General features: G+C 42.9%; 1 protein-coding gene across 1 annotated transcript in view; it reads left to right on the top strand.

Moving 5' to 3' along the window:
- Window positions 1-14,195, top strand: part of Arhgap35 (Rho GTPase activating protein 35) — a 111,783-nt gene that overhangs the window by 55,093 nt on the left and 42,495 nt on the right. The window contains exon 3 of the mRNA XM_076927356.1: window positions 10,375-10,519. Coding sequence (XP_076783471.1) covers window positions 10,375-10,519 — 145 coding nt within the window. The remainder of the gene's footprint in view (window positions 1-10,374; window positions 10,520-14,195) is intronic.

Genomic DNA, 14,195 nt, shown 5'->3' with positions numbered 1-14,195 from the left:
AGCCTGAAACCTTTCTCAAAAAAAAAATGTTTTTTAAAAATTGTCAAGCAGCCGGGTGGTGGTGGCGCACGCCTTTAATCCCAGCACTTGGGAGGCAGAGGCAGGCCTGGTCTACAGAGTGAGTTCCAGGACAGCCAGGGCTATACAGAGAAACCCTGTCTCGAAAAACCAAAAAAAAAAAAAAAAAAAAAAAAAAAATTGTCAAGCAAACCCTTCACACTACATTGTGGTGAAGGCTTAATTCCATAGAAACAGCCAGTCTGTGCATCTTGAGCTGTGTACCTGCTGGAGACCAGACATGTCCCAAGCTGCTGGATCAGCAGGCTTAAAGTACCAGCTTCCAGCCTGTCTTGAGTTGTACAGGCCACACCTCTCCAAATCGGATTGAAACGATTCCTCTGGCCCAAGAACCATGGCATGCCAGCAGTAATCTTAGGAGTATCCTTATAGAAGAGTGGGTAGACACTGCCATTGTATTTCTCTGACATGAAGCTTTGGAGCGAGCATGGCTGTTTTTCATACCTGTGGAGAGGATGAAAGCCTTTGCCACAGAGCAGGCCTCCTGTTAGGACTGCTGCCATTGGGAATGCAGACTGACACTTGTTTTACTGGAAGAGCAAGATACCATTGGGGCAGAGAGTACAAGCCACCCTCCATGAGGGATTTATCTTTTGACTTTTATTAGCATGACAAAGCAGTACATTTATTTAAAGTGAGGGGGAAACACTCTGGATTTCGCTGGTCATATAAAGCAACTCAGACCCTCCTGTAGGCCAAACTGCTGGAGAAGTGCCCTTCCACCCCCTTCTGAACCAAGCCACTCAGATAGGGCAGCTAGATCTACATGGTTGCTATGAATGGATCATCTGTCTGCCCAGTTAAAACCTTGTGGACAGAGCTCATGTTGGGATAGCTCAGGTAGAGTAGGGGTCACTGTTAGCTGCTGAGGCCAAGAATGAAGTCAGTCCTAGGGTCAGATCCCAACTTCCTGCTTCCTTATTTGGACCTTGAGTATATAATGTCCCTCCTCTGGCTCCTTCCGGAGCATGGTCTTCTGAGGATGACTATTGTGGGCCAGAAGTTTGGGTTGTTGTCACTATGAAACTAGACCTGGAAGAGGGATGAGGCTGAAGCAGTGCATAAGGTGACATGCCCCAGCAGCAGGTGGAACATGACATTGTACCCAGGGAGGAGACTGCTGCGGTCCTCCTAACCACACCACTTCCTCTTTGGTACAAGATTTGACCCACAGTGATTCAGCTACTTGTTCTGTGCTCACTCTGACAACCACCTTAATGAAGAGAAGCTCTGCTCTGGATACCAATGTGATGGGAGAAAGAAAGAAAGAAAGAAAGAAAGAAAGAAAGAAAGAAAGAAAGAAAGAAAGAAAGAAAGAAAGAAAGAAAGAAAGAAAGAAAGAAAGAAAGAAAGAAAGAAAGACCTCAGTACCCTTGCTAATTTGCTAGATTAGTACCTTACTATAGAACTATAGTCAGAGAGAGGGACGCTTTCATCTCCTCTAATGAAAGTGCGAACTGTAAAGCCAGTGCTCCTTCTTGGGTCCTTTTCCCAACGGAACTATTCAGCAGCCCACCCTCAGTGGGAGCCTTCCGCACTCAACTGAATGAAATTGAAACTCCAAGATTGCACTTGGGCGGCTGTGAATAGAGCTTTGTCTAAAGCTGCTGCTGCTCATGTCTCTGTCTCCCAAGGCTGTTCGATTGCAAAGATGAGATCGGGACCAGCAGCTCTTATTTTAAAGCCAAAAAAGCAGCATACCCTTGCTCCACAATTGTACCCTTGGGGCTCATTCAGTTTGCTGAAATTTGGTGTGTATGACCATGATTTAAAGACTAGACATTATTGGCTATTTACCCTTCAGTCAGAAATGTTCTTACTCTTGTCTTTAATAAAAAGACAAAACAGTGATAAAGAAAATCTTTCACTTACTGTGGCTGCCACATGACAAGACAACCTATTGAAAAGTGAACTGTTTGAATCACACATTGTTTGGTCTATAAGGCACCAAGTAACCAGTTTGACAGTTTGTGTCCCCCCAGTGAATTGGCTTATTTCATTGGGTTTAGTGAATTGGCTGGTTGTTGTGGCTTTGTGCGGACACAGCTCTCGTTTTGTGAGGCCTAGAACGGAGTTAAAGTTTCTAGTGTGAATGAAAACCAGCTGGGGAGTTGGACTGCCCACATCCCTGAGAGGGATATTGGTTTTGACAGACATGTGGAATGTGATAACAGTTCTTTGTAACTTGCTCAGAAAACCTCAGTGTGTGCTTCTGAGCTTAGTCCTCTTGAGTGAGCTGTAAGACCAGATACCTGAATTGCTATGATCTGAGCTAGCACTTTCGAGGTAGAAGCAGGAGGATTGGGGGCTCAGGGTCACCTTTGGGACATAATGAGTTTGAGGCTACATGAAACTGCTTTTTAAAAAACAGTATTAACATGACTTTTCTGACTTCTAAAAAAAGATTTGATGGGACTAGAGAAATGGCTCAGTGGATAAGGAGAGGCACATGCAGGCAAAATGCTCATGCACATAAAACAAAAAGAAATCTTTAAAGATTTTTAAAAAGATTATTCTACTATAGAAAGTACTTGGCTTCCATGTACAAGCAGCTTTGCTCTTTAGAAAGCCAGCATTTAGTTAGTGCGAGGGCATCAGCAGACGCCTGTCTCCAACCTGGTGTTAAGTGTCCAAATGTACTAGTTAGTGTTCCCTGTGATAGCTTCTGAACCTGAACTTGTATGTACTGTACTTTAACTGTTCCTAGACAAGGAGGTTCTAGGTATGGAGGAGTTCTTTAACAAAGTTTGCACTCAACTGAGACATCTAGGAAAGTTCCCTAAGGAATTAGTCATTTAAACTAACATGGATGCAGCACCAGGCAGGCAGGCAATTAAAAATGGAGGATTCATGGGGATAGAGTGTGGAATTCATAGTGGAGAGGGGAGGCCAGAATCCTTTCATATGGGTACAGTCTGTAGTGTGCTGCCACAGAAACAGAAAAAGAATCCCAAATTATGGAAAGAATACTGGTAGGTGTATGTTTCCACCTGTGCATTTTTTTTTAAAAACCCCATCCTTTATTTTATAGATGAGTATATTTTGGAGCACATTTTGAGAGTATGGTCTGTTATGGGGAAGGCATAGGAACAGATGTGGTCTCAGTGGGGAGAGAAATGCTTACTTCTTCACAGCTGGCTGGATTAGGAAGCAGCAGCTCATTTATATCTTAGAGATGAGGTAACTAAGTCTCAGAGAGATTAAAACACTACCCTAGCAGGTAGTGTTTAATCCTACACTACCTAGGATGGTAGTACTTGCCTGTAATTCCAGCCGTTGGGAAAGTAGAACCGTGAGTTCAAGGCTAGCCTCAGCTCCACAGTGACTTGGAGGCCAGACTGGCTACATAAGACACTGTCTCAAAAACAAGTAAACACCTTACTTTGCCTGGTTTACCACTTTGCAAAGAATGGGTGAGTTTTTGAGTCCAGTCTTCTAGCTGCCATTCCCATTTGCAAGAAAGTTGCTAATATTCACTGTTTAAATGCACATGTTTAGACTAAGGAGCCCATTCACTATATTCATTCAGAGTCTAGGTTGGCAAGTCCATTTCTTTATGCTGTTCTTCCTAAGAACATGGTGCTGTTGTTTCTGTCTTCAAAGACTAGTCAAGTAGGGCCAAAATAGGCATGGAGGGACTGAATTAGCCATTGGAACTTTAAGAAGTTGTTTTAATCTCATGCCAGAGGATTTTCAGTTTATTTTAGTGTGTGTGTGTGTGTGTGTGTGTGTGTGTGTGTGTGTGTGTGTGTGTGTTTGAGGTAGTCTCTATGTGGCCCAGGCTGGCCTCAAACTCAGTGATCCTGTCTGAGACTCCTGAGTGCTAGGATTATGTATATCATCATGCCTGGTTTTTCTGTTTATTTTAAACCTAAAGAACTTCTGTAGTGTGTGGGGGTTTTTTCCTGTTAAAAATAGACAATCTTTATAACTATCTGCTTTAACTTGTACACACCTGTTCCTTAAATAAAATAGGGAGCCCAGATCTTTATTTCAAAGGACAAAGAATTGCTGTGATGCTTCCCTAAGCCAGCTGTGTCTCCTCCATTACCTGGTTATACCAAAATACCTAGGTGAGGTCAGCTGCAGTTAAGAAATCACCCCCCCACCCCCACCCCCCCCAAAGGCCAGGCCCTCAATTCTGGCAAAATCAGGGTCAGTGTGCATGAGATTTCAGGCAGAGCGTTACATAGCTGTACCTGGATCCAGCAGCCTCTTCTATGTTGCCCACAGCTGCACCGTCCAAGAATTCAGTCTCAAGATTCTTGGCTTGCCAGGATGCAGGTTTGCCAGGCTTGCCAGACTCTTTATCATTCTGCAGTGGGTTGATACAACCGCCTTCCTGTTTTGCCCTAAATCAAGGTGCTCTAAGCTGATGAGTGCCAGGAGCATGAGTAACTTAATTGAAAGGGCCCCTTTGAAGCTCTGTTGGAAACATGAGAGAATGATTGTTAACTAGAAAATCACAGTGTTAGTGATGAATGCAAGATGGGGTGGAGGAAGCCTGGGAGATGCCTTCTTTTGTTTTTCGAGACAAGCTTTTACTATACTGTCCAAGCTGTCTTGAGATTTGGGCAATCCTCCTGCCTCTGTCTCCCTAGTGCTAGGATTGCAGGTGTGAGCTCATACACACAGTTTTAAGCTTGTTTTTAAGGAAACCAAGAAGTCTGGAACAGTGGAGCCATTATTTATTCCATCAGCATCTATCTAAAAGGATAGGAGGAGGTGACTTAAGCTGGGCCTGCCTTCATCTGTGGCATTGACATTTCATCCTGGAGAGAGGAGTGGGCTGCAGTTTCTCACAGTCTCTTAAGGGTCTCTGATCTCTGTAGTGAAAGAGGCTGATACACTTTTGCCTTGCAGAATGGCTTTGAGGTTTCAACACCTAACTAGCTTCCTAGGGAATTGCTTTTGCATTGTTTGATCCATTTGAGGCACAGATGTGTGAGTCATTCTAGGGCTTGGCCTCTCCCAGCCTTTTCCAGTTAGGCCTGCTAAGTGAGGACCCCAAAAGAAGATGGATGTTGAGAACACCTTCTGTGAGAGTGCTCCCTGTGATTCCCTAAAGAGGGACACGTGCCTGACTGGGGACATGAGACATCTGGCAAGCCACTTGGGAGAATGACATTTCTAACTAAAATGTACACCCTTCAGATGTCAGAAGTGTTAGTAATAGCAGAAGCCAGCCCAGCTCTTGGCATAACATTCCACATACTGACTTCCCAATGAGGAAGGTTTAGAAGGTTGTTCAAGAATTCCTTTCTAATTTTGTGATTCTGTGGAGAACCTTCAGTTATCTAAAGGATGTTTTTGACATTCTGTAATCCAGAATTTAAATCTTAAGAGAGTGCACGTGAAGAAGTGGAGTGGAATTCATGTCATTCAGAAAGGGGGATTGATTGGTACTGTCTAAATGATACCTTCATTGCCACATTCATAAATTGAAGGGTTAAACTAGATCTTGGACTCTTTGAGGTGAAAGAGATAAGAAGCAGTCAATTTATATTTTATCCTGCTCTCATCTCTACAGCACAACTATACAGAATACGCCTGCTCCTTAGTAGCGGTAGGTGGCCCTATAACTGTTTGAACATAACTGTTTTAGGGTTCTTTTTTTTTTTTTCAGCTTGAAATAGCCTGAGCATAGTTGCCCATACCTATAATTCCAGTACAGAGGAGACAGAGGCAAGAGGATTCAGGGCCTTAAGACCAGCCTGGTCTATATGAGATAGTAGTAGTAGTAGGAGTAGTAGTAGTAGTTGTTGTTGTTGTTATTGTTGTTGTTGTTGTTGTTGTTGTTATAGTATTTGACCCAGAGGTCAAGAGCACTTAATGCTCTATCAGAAGATCAAAGTTCAGATCCCAGCACTCTCATCAGATGCCTGTAACTTTGGCTCAAAGGAACCTGACACTATTACCACCCCTTTCTGGCATCAGTGGGCATGCTTTCGCAGACACTGTGTTTGTTTGTTTGTTTGTTTATCAATCTGATATAAGCTAGAGTCATTGGAGAAGAGGCACTATCAAGTGAGAAAATGTTCCTGTCATACTGTCTACATACAGAGCATTTTCTTGACCGATGATTGTTGTAGAAGGGCCCAGATCACTGTGGTTAATGCCAGCCAGCCCTGGACAGGTAGTCCATAGAAGTAAATTAGTATAGTAGGGCATGGTGGCATACACCTTTAACCCCAGCATTTTGAAATTAGAGGCAGGCTGATCTCAAGTTTGAGACCAGGAATACATAGTGAGACTCTGTCTCAAAAACCAAAGTAAGAAAAAGAAAGTAAATAAACAAGACAGGAAGAGCATCCCCTTGTGGTCTCTGCTTCAGTTCTTATATCTAGGTTTTTGCCTTGAGTTCATGTCCTGACTTCCTTGAATGATGGACTATAATAGGGATGTTGTAAATGAAGTAAAAACTCTTTCTTCCCCAGGTTGCCTGTGGTCTTGCCATAGCAATAAACAGCAAGCTCACACATAAAAGTCTTTCAGTATATTACTTTTAGAAGCCTTTAGACATTGAGATAGTCAATGTGCCTTTATTCCTTTTTCAGCATCCATTTACTCATTCTACCTATCTCAAGAATTTCCCCCAGGAAGTTTACTTAAACCATAGTGCTATAAGCACAAGTTCTGCAGTCACACAGACCCACCTAGGTGGGATTTCCTTGCACTCATCCAGGGTTCCATACCTCCCTCCCTCTCTCCCTCTCTGCTTTTATTCCTTTCCCCTTCTTCCTTTTGCTCCTCCTTCTCCATTATTTTCTGTGTAGGTCCAGGCATGTCTTGTGCCTATAGATGTCAGAGGACAACTTTCAGGTACAAGTTTTTCCTTTCACCATGTGGGTCCTGGGTATAGAAAAGGTCCTCAGCATTAGTAGCAGGTGCCTTTATCTGCTGAGCCAGTTCAGTGGCCCCGGGGTTTTTAGTATTCGTGTTTTGTTGTTGTGTGGGGTTTTGTTTTGTTTTTGTATGGGAGTGTGGTATTTTGGGGGCATGGATAGCAGTAGCATGCTATCCTAGAATCCACTAGAAGGGACTGGGGGCTCAATAGTGAAGTGCTTGCCAATCAGGTTCTCTACCCTAGGTTCAGTTTCTGATACCACCAGAGACGGGGTAGGGGGTGGGGGGTGGAGGGAGAAAAAAGAACTTGGGATTTAGTGCATACAAAGTACTTTGGGTGAAACCTCTCTAGCCAGTAACTTGATAGCATACACCTGAGCATCATTCCGAGGAATATGTTGTTTTAATTTGACTAGATGCTACAACTAGGGCTAGAAGGCATCCTTGGGATGACTGGGAGAATCGGGGCCATTTCCTGCCTTTTGGTTCCACTCTTTGCCTTAGCAACTGAAGCTTCAATTTTACTTTGGAATAATTTATCTTTATTTGAACAGAGAAATTTGAAAGGATTGATGGAAGCGTTGTTTAATACAGATGGTCAGTCACTGGTTATTCACATTCTAGAACTGACCTTTTAAATGGCAGGGACAGTTACAGGGAGAACATTGCTTGACTCAAGGCTGCAACAGTGTGCATCAGCAGAAAGGTCCCATCCATAACCCCCTGTGATCAGGGTGCTCTCAAGGAGATAGATAGATAGATAGATAGATAGATAGATAGATAGATAGAGACGTTATGGTACTTGACCCAAGCAACATTAGTCAGATTGAAAACCTTGAAATCTGTTTTTCTTTTGTGAAGTAGGGTCTTTAACCCACTCTGGCTTCAAACTTGCTATCTAGTCAAGGATGACCTTGAACTTTTGATCCTCTTCCTCCACCTCCATGTGCTGAAATTAAAGGAAGGCATGCACCCTCATATCCAGTTCTATGTGGTGCTGGGCATCAAACCCAGAGTTTTATGCATGCCAGATAAGTATCTTACCAGTTGAGCCACATCGTCAGCAGGTTAAATTCTTTTGGAGGCTGTGGGGGTCGAGTCTCATTGTGTATTTTTTGCTAGCCTTGAACTCAAAGATCTGCCTGTCCTTACCTCCTGCCTTCTGGAACCAAAGGCTTGCACCACCACACCAGGCTCTATTTTATTTATTTTTTAAATTCTTTGATAGTTTCTTTCCTTGTCTTTTCAGGGTTTTTTGGGTTTTTTTTTTTTTGGGGGGGGGGGGCGGGGGCGGTAGTTTGGTTTAGTTTTGAGACAAAACTCTCAAAGCCCTGGCTGTCCTATACTTTGTATATAGACCAGGCTAACCTCAAATTCACAGAGATCTACCTGCTTTTGCCTTCCAGGTGCTGAGATTAAAGGTGGGCCACCACTCCAGGCTTTTTGACAATTTTACACACACACACACACACACACACACACACACACACACACACTCACTCTTGATCATATCTACCTTCTCCAACCCCTATTCCCTATACTACCCACTTAGACGGTCTTGTCCTTCCTTCCTTCCTTCCTTCCTTCCTTCCTTCCTTCCTTCCTTCCTTCTTTCTTTTTTAAAGTAATATAGTGAATACAATTGTTGTTACCTACATGCATATCATGGTCAACATACCAGTACCCACATCCCAGAAATAAAATGGCTCCCTGTCCCTGAGTAACCATCAGTTGTCAATAGCTTCTTAGCTAGATAGAGCCTATGAACCCTTCCTCCATTCATGCTGGAATTTTCACCAGGTTTACTGTACCAGAACTCCCTCCTGTGGAACAGGCCCCAGGTCCAATCAGCAAGCAGTTGGTTATTCTTATAACAGACCTGCAAAGCTTAAATTCTTTATGTTGAGCTTTCTACAAGTATAGATTATAGGAGTGAATCACACGCTGCTGGCCAGTCTAGATGTGTCCATAAAGAAAAATCGTAAGTCACCAGTTTGTTTTTCCCTAAAGTCAGTACTTGCTTACCTGAAGAGCTGTGGCTTGTTTTTGGCAGGGCCAAACCACATGGGATACGTGGATCTTCATATTGAATTATTTAACAGGCTGATGGTTGGGCTCTCTTTACCTTTTGATTATTTTCTGAGGTAATTACCAGTTGGCAGCCCAGTATACTTTTTAATTTGCCTCTACCCTCTTTAATCCCAACTCATACTCCCATTCCCCCTCTTCCCTCAATTTGCACCAGAAGTTCTTAAAGAATCTCAGACTAAACAGGAGCTAGCTTGTTCCCTTAAAAGGAATATTAAGATGAATGAAAATGGGCAAAAGAAAAGGGAAAATTTGATCTATACCTAGCAGTTGGAGGTCTTCTTCTGAGGGTTTTGGAAAGATCCTGAAATAGGTTTATAGCCCTTACGCGTTGTTGAGGGGAGCTGCCTGCCCTGCTGCATTGGGTTGAGCCACTTGTAAATGAAACCTGGATGCCAGAGACACACCATTTTAATTTACCTAGACCCTATTCTATTGCCCTCTTCTTTTAGTAGATACTTTTAACAAAGGTAGACATTCTAAGCCTGTTTCCTTGGCTTTGGAGAGTTTGCATTGATATAAAATATGTTTTTTGTTTTGGGGGTTTTCTCATATGATCTTCAAAATAACAAAATTTAAGGGGGGAAAGGCATAGTTTGAGTGATTTTGAGGCATCATTTATAGGGTTAAACAGTATGAGTTTCAGTGATCAAGCATTTTTACTAGTTGAGTCATTTAGACCTGTGAGACTTCTTTTTCTTGGAAAAGTGAATGGTTGTGAGGTTTTAAAGCAAATATGGGACTTGTTTGGTAATAGTAAAATCTCAGTGGGTGTCACTGCCCCTGCAGGTTGGTTGGGTGAGTGGAGACATGGTCTCACGAAGATGTAGTCCAGGCTGGCCTAGAACTCTGTTTGTGCCTCAGCCTTCAAGGGCCTGAAATTCAGGCATGGGCCTGGATCATATCATTGTATTGTTTCTTTAGTAGTCGTTACCATTTCCTAGAGTGGAAAACACCAGGAATTAACCCCAGGCTGATAGATCACTGTATTTCTTCTCTAGAGAAAGGAAATTACTAGTTTTTGTACTTGTGTTTGATCTTTTCAAGGTATCAGCCATCTCTGAGTATATACCATGTATCATCCGTGCAGATTGTTTGAAAAACTTCCTGTTTATTCCAGTGTGTCCCCAATGGAGGATATGGATTCCATTATGATGTTACTTATTAAGTAAACTTGGCCTGGCTCTTGTAAACATTTTTGTTTTAATAATGCATTCTCACACTAAATGTATGACTGTGTGACAACTTTCCAGTATCTTGTATGATATTTGGAGGCCAGAAAATACTATTAGGAAGATGAGCAAATTTAGGTCTGTGATACTTAAACTTTTTGTGCTTCCACTTTTTTTCTTTCCTGGACAGAAACCAAAGCCCAAACCCCGGCCATCCATCACAAAGGCAACCTGGGAGAGTAACTATTTTGGGGTGCCCTTAACAACAGTGGTAACTCCAGAGAAGCCGATTCCCATTTTCATTGAAAGATGCATTGAGTACATTGAAGCCACAGGTAAGTGTCCCCAAAGCAGATAGTACCTCCCACTCCCTGCAGGGAGCTTGGAAGAGAGCTGAGATTTGTGAGCTTTCTGAAAATGAGAGATGCTAACAGAGAAGGACTTGGGTGATCTGACAGCTGAGTCTTCAGTCAGGAGGCTAATAACATGTGGCATTGACTAGACTTAAAAGAATGTGGCAGCAGTTCTGTCCTCAGACCAGAGATAGCTTTAGCTAGTTGTGGCTAGTTGGCTACTTGTTTGGTAGTTGCCTGGCTGTTTGTGTTCCCTTGTAGGTCTGTAAATTGCTTGAGAGAAGGGAAAGGCTATATGGGACACATATTACATTTAATAGTGGGAACAAGTATTTGAGACTGTTAGCATTTCTGGCATTCTGATCAGGCACCTGAGACTCATATATAGTTAGGGTCTCAGCTCTGCAGAGGTAAGAAAACAGTCACATTGCTTGAATATTTTGTGATCAAATAGCTTAGTTTTTGCACACAAGAAAGTGTGAGATACAACAAAGGGAAGTTGCCTCAGGGTTTTCTGTTTTTGAAATGACATTTTACTTGTGTGGATGCTCTGTTTTCTTGACTTTAGGGCTCCTACATGGCTCTTTGCCTTCCAGTTTCACACCACTGTTTCTCTCTGCTTTCTCCTAACTGCTTTCAGGATCTTCAAGGGGGTTCTGAAGCAGGTGCCTATCACTGTGGATTCCAAAGCATTATTAGTTAAACTTTAAATTGTAGGCTTGGGAGCCAGTGCACACCTTTAGTCTCAGCACTAAAGAGGGCAAAGACATGCAGATCTCTGTGAGTTTGAGGCCAGTCTGCTCTACATAGACAGTTCCAGGCCAGCCAGGAAAACAGTGAGACACTGACTCAAATCCCTCAACCCATTGCACCCCACCCCTATTAAAAAAAAATAAAACTATAGACTTGGGAGGCTGGAGAGAATGTTCAGCATTTAAGAGCACTGTAGGTTCTTGCAGAAGACTAAAGTTTGATTCCCAGCACCCACATAGTAGAATCTTTAAGATGGAAAATACAGAGGCTTGGGCTAGGTATGTAGCTCAATGCTAGATCACTTACCTGGCATGTGCAAGAACCTGAGTGTAATTCCTCATACCTCCTGAGCACACACAAACACAGGAATCTATGACCTCTTAATCCTTTCACCCTGACCCTTATCCACCTTCCACTGCTGAGCCAAGCTGCTACTCTATGAACTCTGCCAGATTGCATCTCTGTCCCCCAAACACTGACTCATCTGATCATACTCCAATCTCTTAGAACTACTTTATCTCATCTCTGTCCTCTCCCTTTCTCAGTTTATCCTGCTTGTGTGATCATGCTGCAGAAAAGCCTCTCCATTATTCTTCATTGCACTGCTGACCCCTCCTGCCCATATGCAAGCCTGTTAGGTTTTATGTTTAAATAAGACATTGTTTTATGTGCATGTTTCTTGGCCCCTAAACTCTCTGATGGCATACCTATTTTTAAAGCAGCTATTTACCTTGACAAAAAGTACACAGTACACATTTTGTACAACTTATTTGAAATACAAAGTGCCTAACTGCATTGTATCTTACTACAGTGTTGCATAAGTGTCAGTAATAAGTGATTCACCATACCTCTGTTGCTGATCATAAAACATCATCTTCCTGTGTGCTTAAGAAGCAGTGGCCTGGTTCACTGATTAAGTGGCCTTAAATCTTGGCAGTTGGGAAACAGAGGCAGGCAGATCTCTGAGTTCCAGGCCAAACGAGCTATACAGTGAGACCCTGTGTCAAAAGAAGAGTCAGAATATCTAAAGAGGTCTTCTGGAGTCCTGATGAATCTTTCAACTCATAGCCCTGCTTGGGTCAGAATCTCTGCTGTCTTCTGTTCATCAGTAGATCAATAATCACTGATAACTGGCCAGCCTCATGGAATGGCCACAGGGCTCAAAGAGACCCACATGAGTGGCATAGATCACGGTGCCTGGCCATAGACATGCTCCAAGAGTCCTGAATCTTTTATTTTTTTTTAATTTATTTTTTATTGGCTATTTTATTTACATTTCAGATGCCATCCCCTTTCCAGGGATGATATGTCTCACCCCTGGCTCCAGAGGGACTGGTATCATCTCTGTTCCTGTGCAGCTTTCCCCATCCCCCACCTCAAAAAAAAAAAGAGTCCTGAATCTTGATCTGTAAATCAGTCTGGCCTCCTTGGTCTACTGTCTCTTTGTAAGGATCATAAATATGTATGTGTCATCACACCCATGGCTGTTTTTCACCTTCTTTCTCTTGGTTGCGAATCTGAAGGTAGTAAAAGCTATTGAAAAGTTGAAAGGGTCTTCATACTACATTGGCATTGTCAACTATGAATATAAGATTATTCACCAGGGGCCTGCCAATACGTTCAATAGATAAAAGCCTTTGATGGCAAACCTATAACCTGTGGTATAAGGTGAGAGGACTTCCTGAAAGTCCTTGACCTCCACACATATCGCACAGTATGTATGGATGTATGCAGACATACTGATAATATAATAATTTTGGAAAGAAAGCAGTATTTGCCAAGAACTAGGGCATGTCTCAGTGCTCAGGCACCTGTTCAACAGAAGTCCTGGGTTCCACCTCCAGCACCTGAAAGAAAAACATCATTACCCTTGATAGTATTAATAGTGTCATTTCAAGCATGGTCCATGTTTGAATTTGCTCAGCTAACTTTAAACTGTCAGTTACTGTTGTGTTTTTTAATTCCAGGATGCAAACAGTTATACATTACATTTGTCTACTAGAACTGCACACACACACACCCCCACCCTGGACTTAACCCCACCTCCACACTACCACCCCTACTGCTACCATGACCTTTTCTAAAGTGTCTAGACAGCTTCTTTACAGAAGAATAGCCCATTGGAGTGCTGTCTGGAGACTTCTCAGTCGCCCTTAGCCCACTTCAGCCCTTCCTACAACCTCTCAGAGCATGGTCCTGGGTAAGTCTCCAGTGTGCAGTGGACACAGGACCACTGCTTCCTCTTCAAGCAAGGCATGTCTGTGAAACGAATTCTGAGAGCTCTGAGCTTGTGTTGAGTGATTGGATGAACTGTTTTCCTAACTTGGGTGGGTGCTCTCATTGGCCTGTCATCTCTCTTGTTCTTTCTTTGTGGGAGGAATAGCCCTATAACTCCACAGTTTCACATGAGTGTTCAGCCAAATCCTCCCAGACCAACAGAACCAGCAACCCACCTAACTTTATCAGAGCAGACCAATCTCAAAAGAACTTGTACCCCAGTTTCTGCATCTGTCCCTTTAATCTTGGCACATGGCTCTGGCAGATAAAACAATGCACTGCACCTTGCATTTCAGAGGTAGGCTTGAGAGATCAATCATACCCCAGCTTCAGGGTCCATGATGCTTCCACCCACCCAGTTCTCAGCCTTAACAGCACAACTAGCAGGGGCATAGACAGCACAGTGGAACTTGGGGTGAGAGAAGGACTTAATAATCTGTAAATCAGGCAACTTAAGCTATCCTAGTACCTTTAAAAATTGTGAGGTTTGGGGCACTTGTTGGTGGTGGTGGGGTGTGTGTATGTGTGATTGTTTGTTTTTTTAAGCAGTCTCATAGAGTCCAAGCTAACCTCGAACTTGCTACTTCAGTGAGGATGAACTTGCAAATTCTCCATACTTCTGCCTTCT

This window comes from Arvicanthis niloticus, chromosome 29, assembly GCF_011762505.2.
Source record: "Arvicanthis niloticus isolate mArvNil1 chromosome 29, mArvNil1.pat.X, whole genome shotgun sequence".
In the NCBI taxonomy this organism is placed as follows: Eukaryota; Metazoa; Chordata; class Mammalia; order Rodentia; family Muridae; genus Arvicanthis; species Arvicanthis niloticus.
Note: the sequence above shows the minus strand (reverse complement) of the source record. Positions and strands in the feature narration are given on the sequence as shown.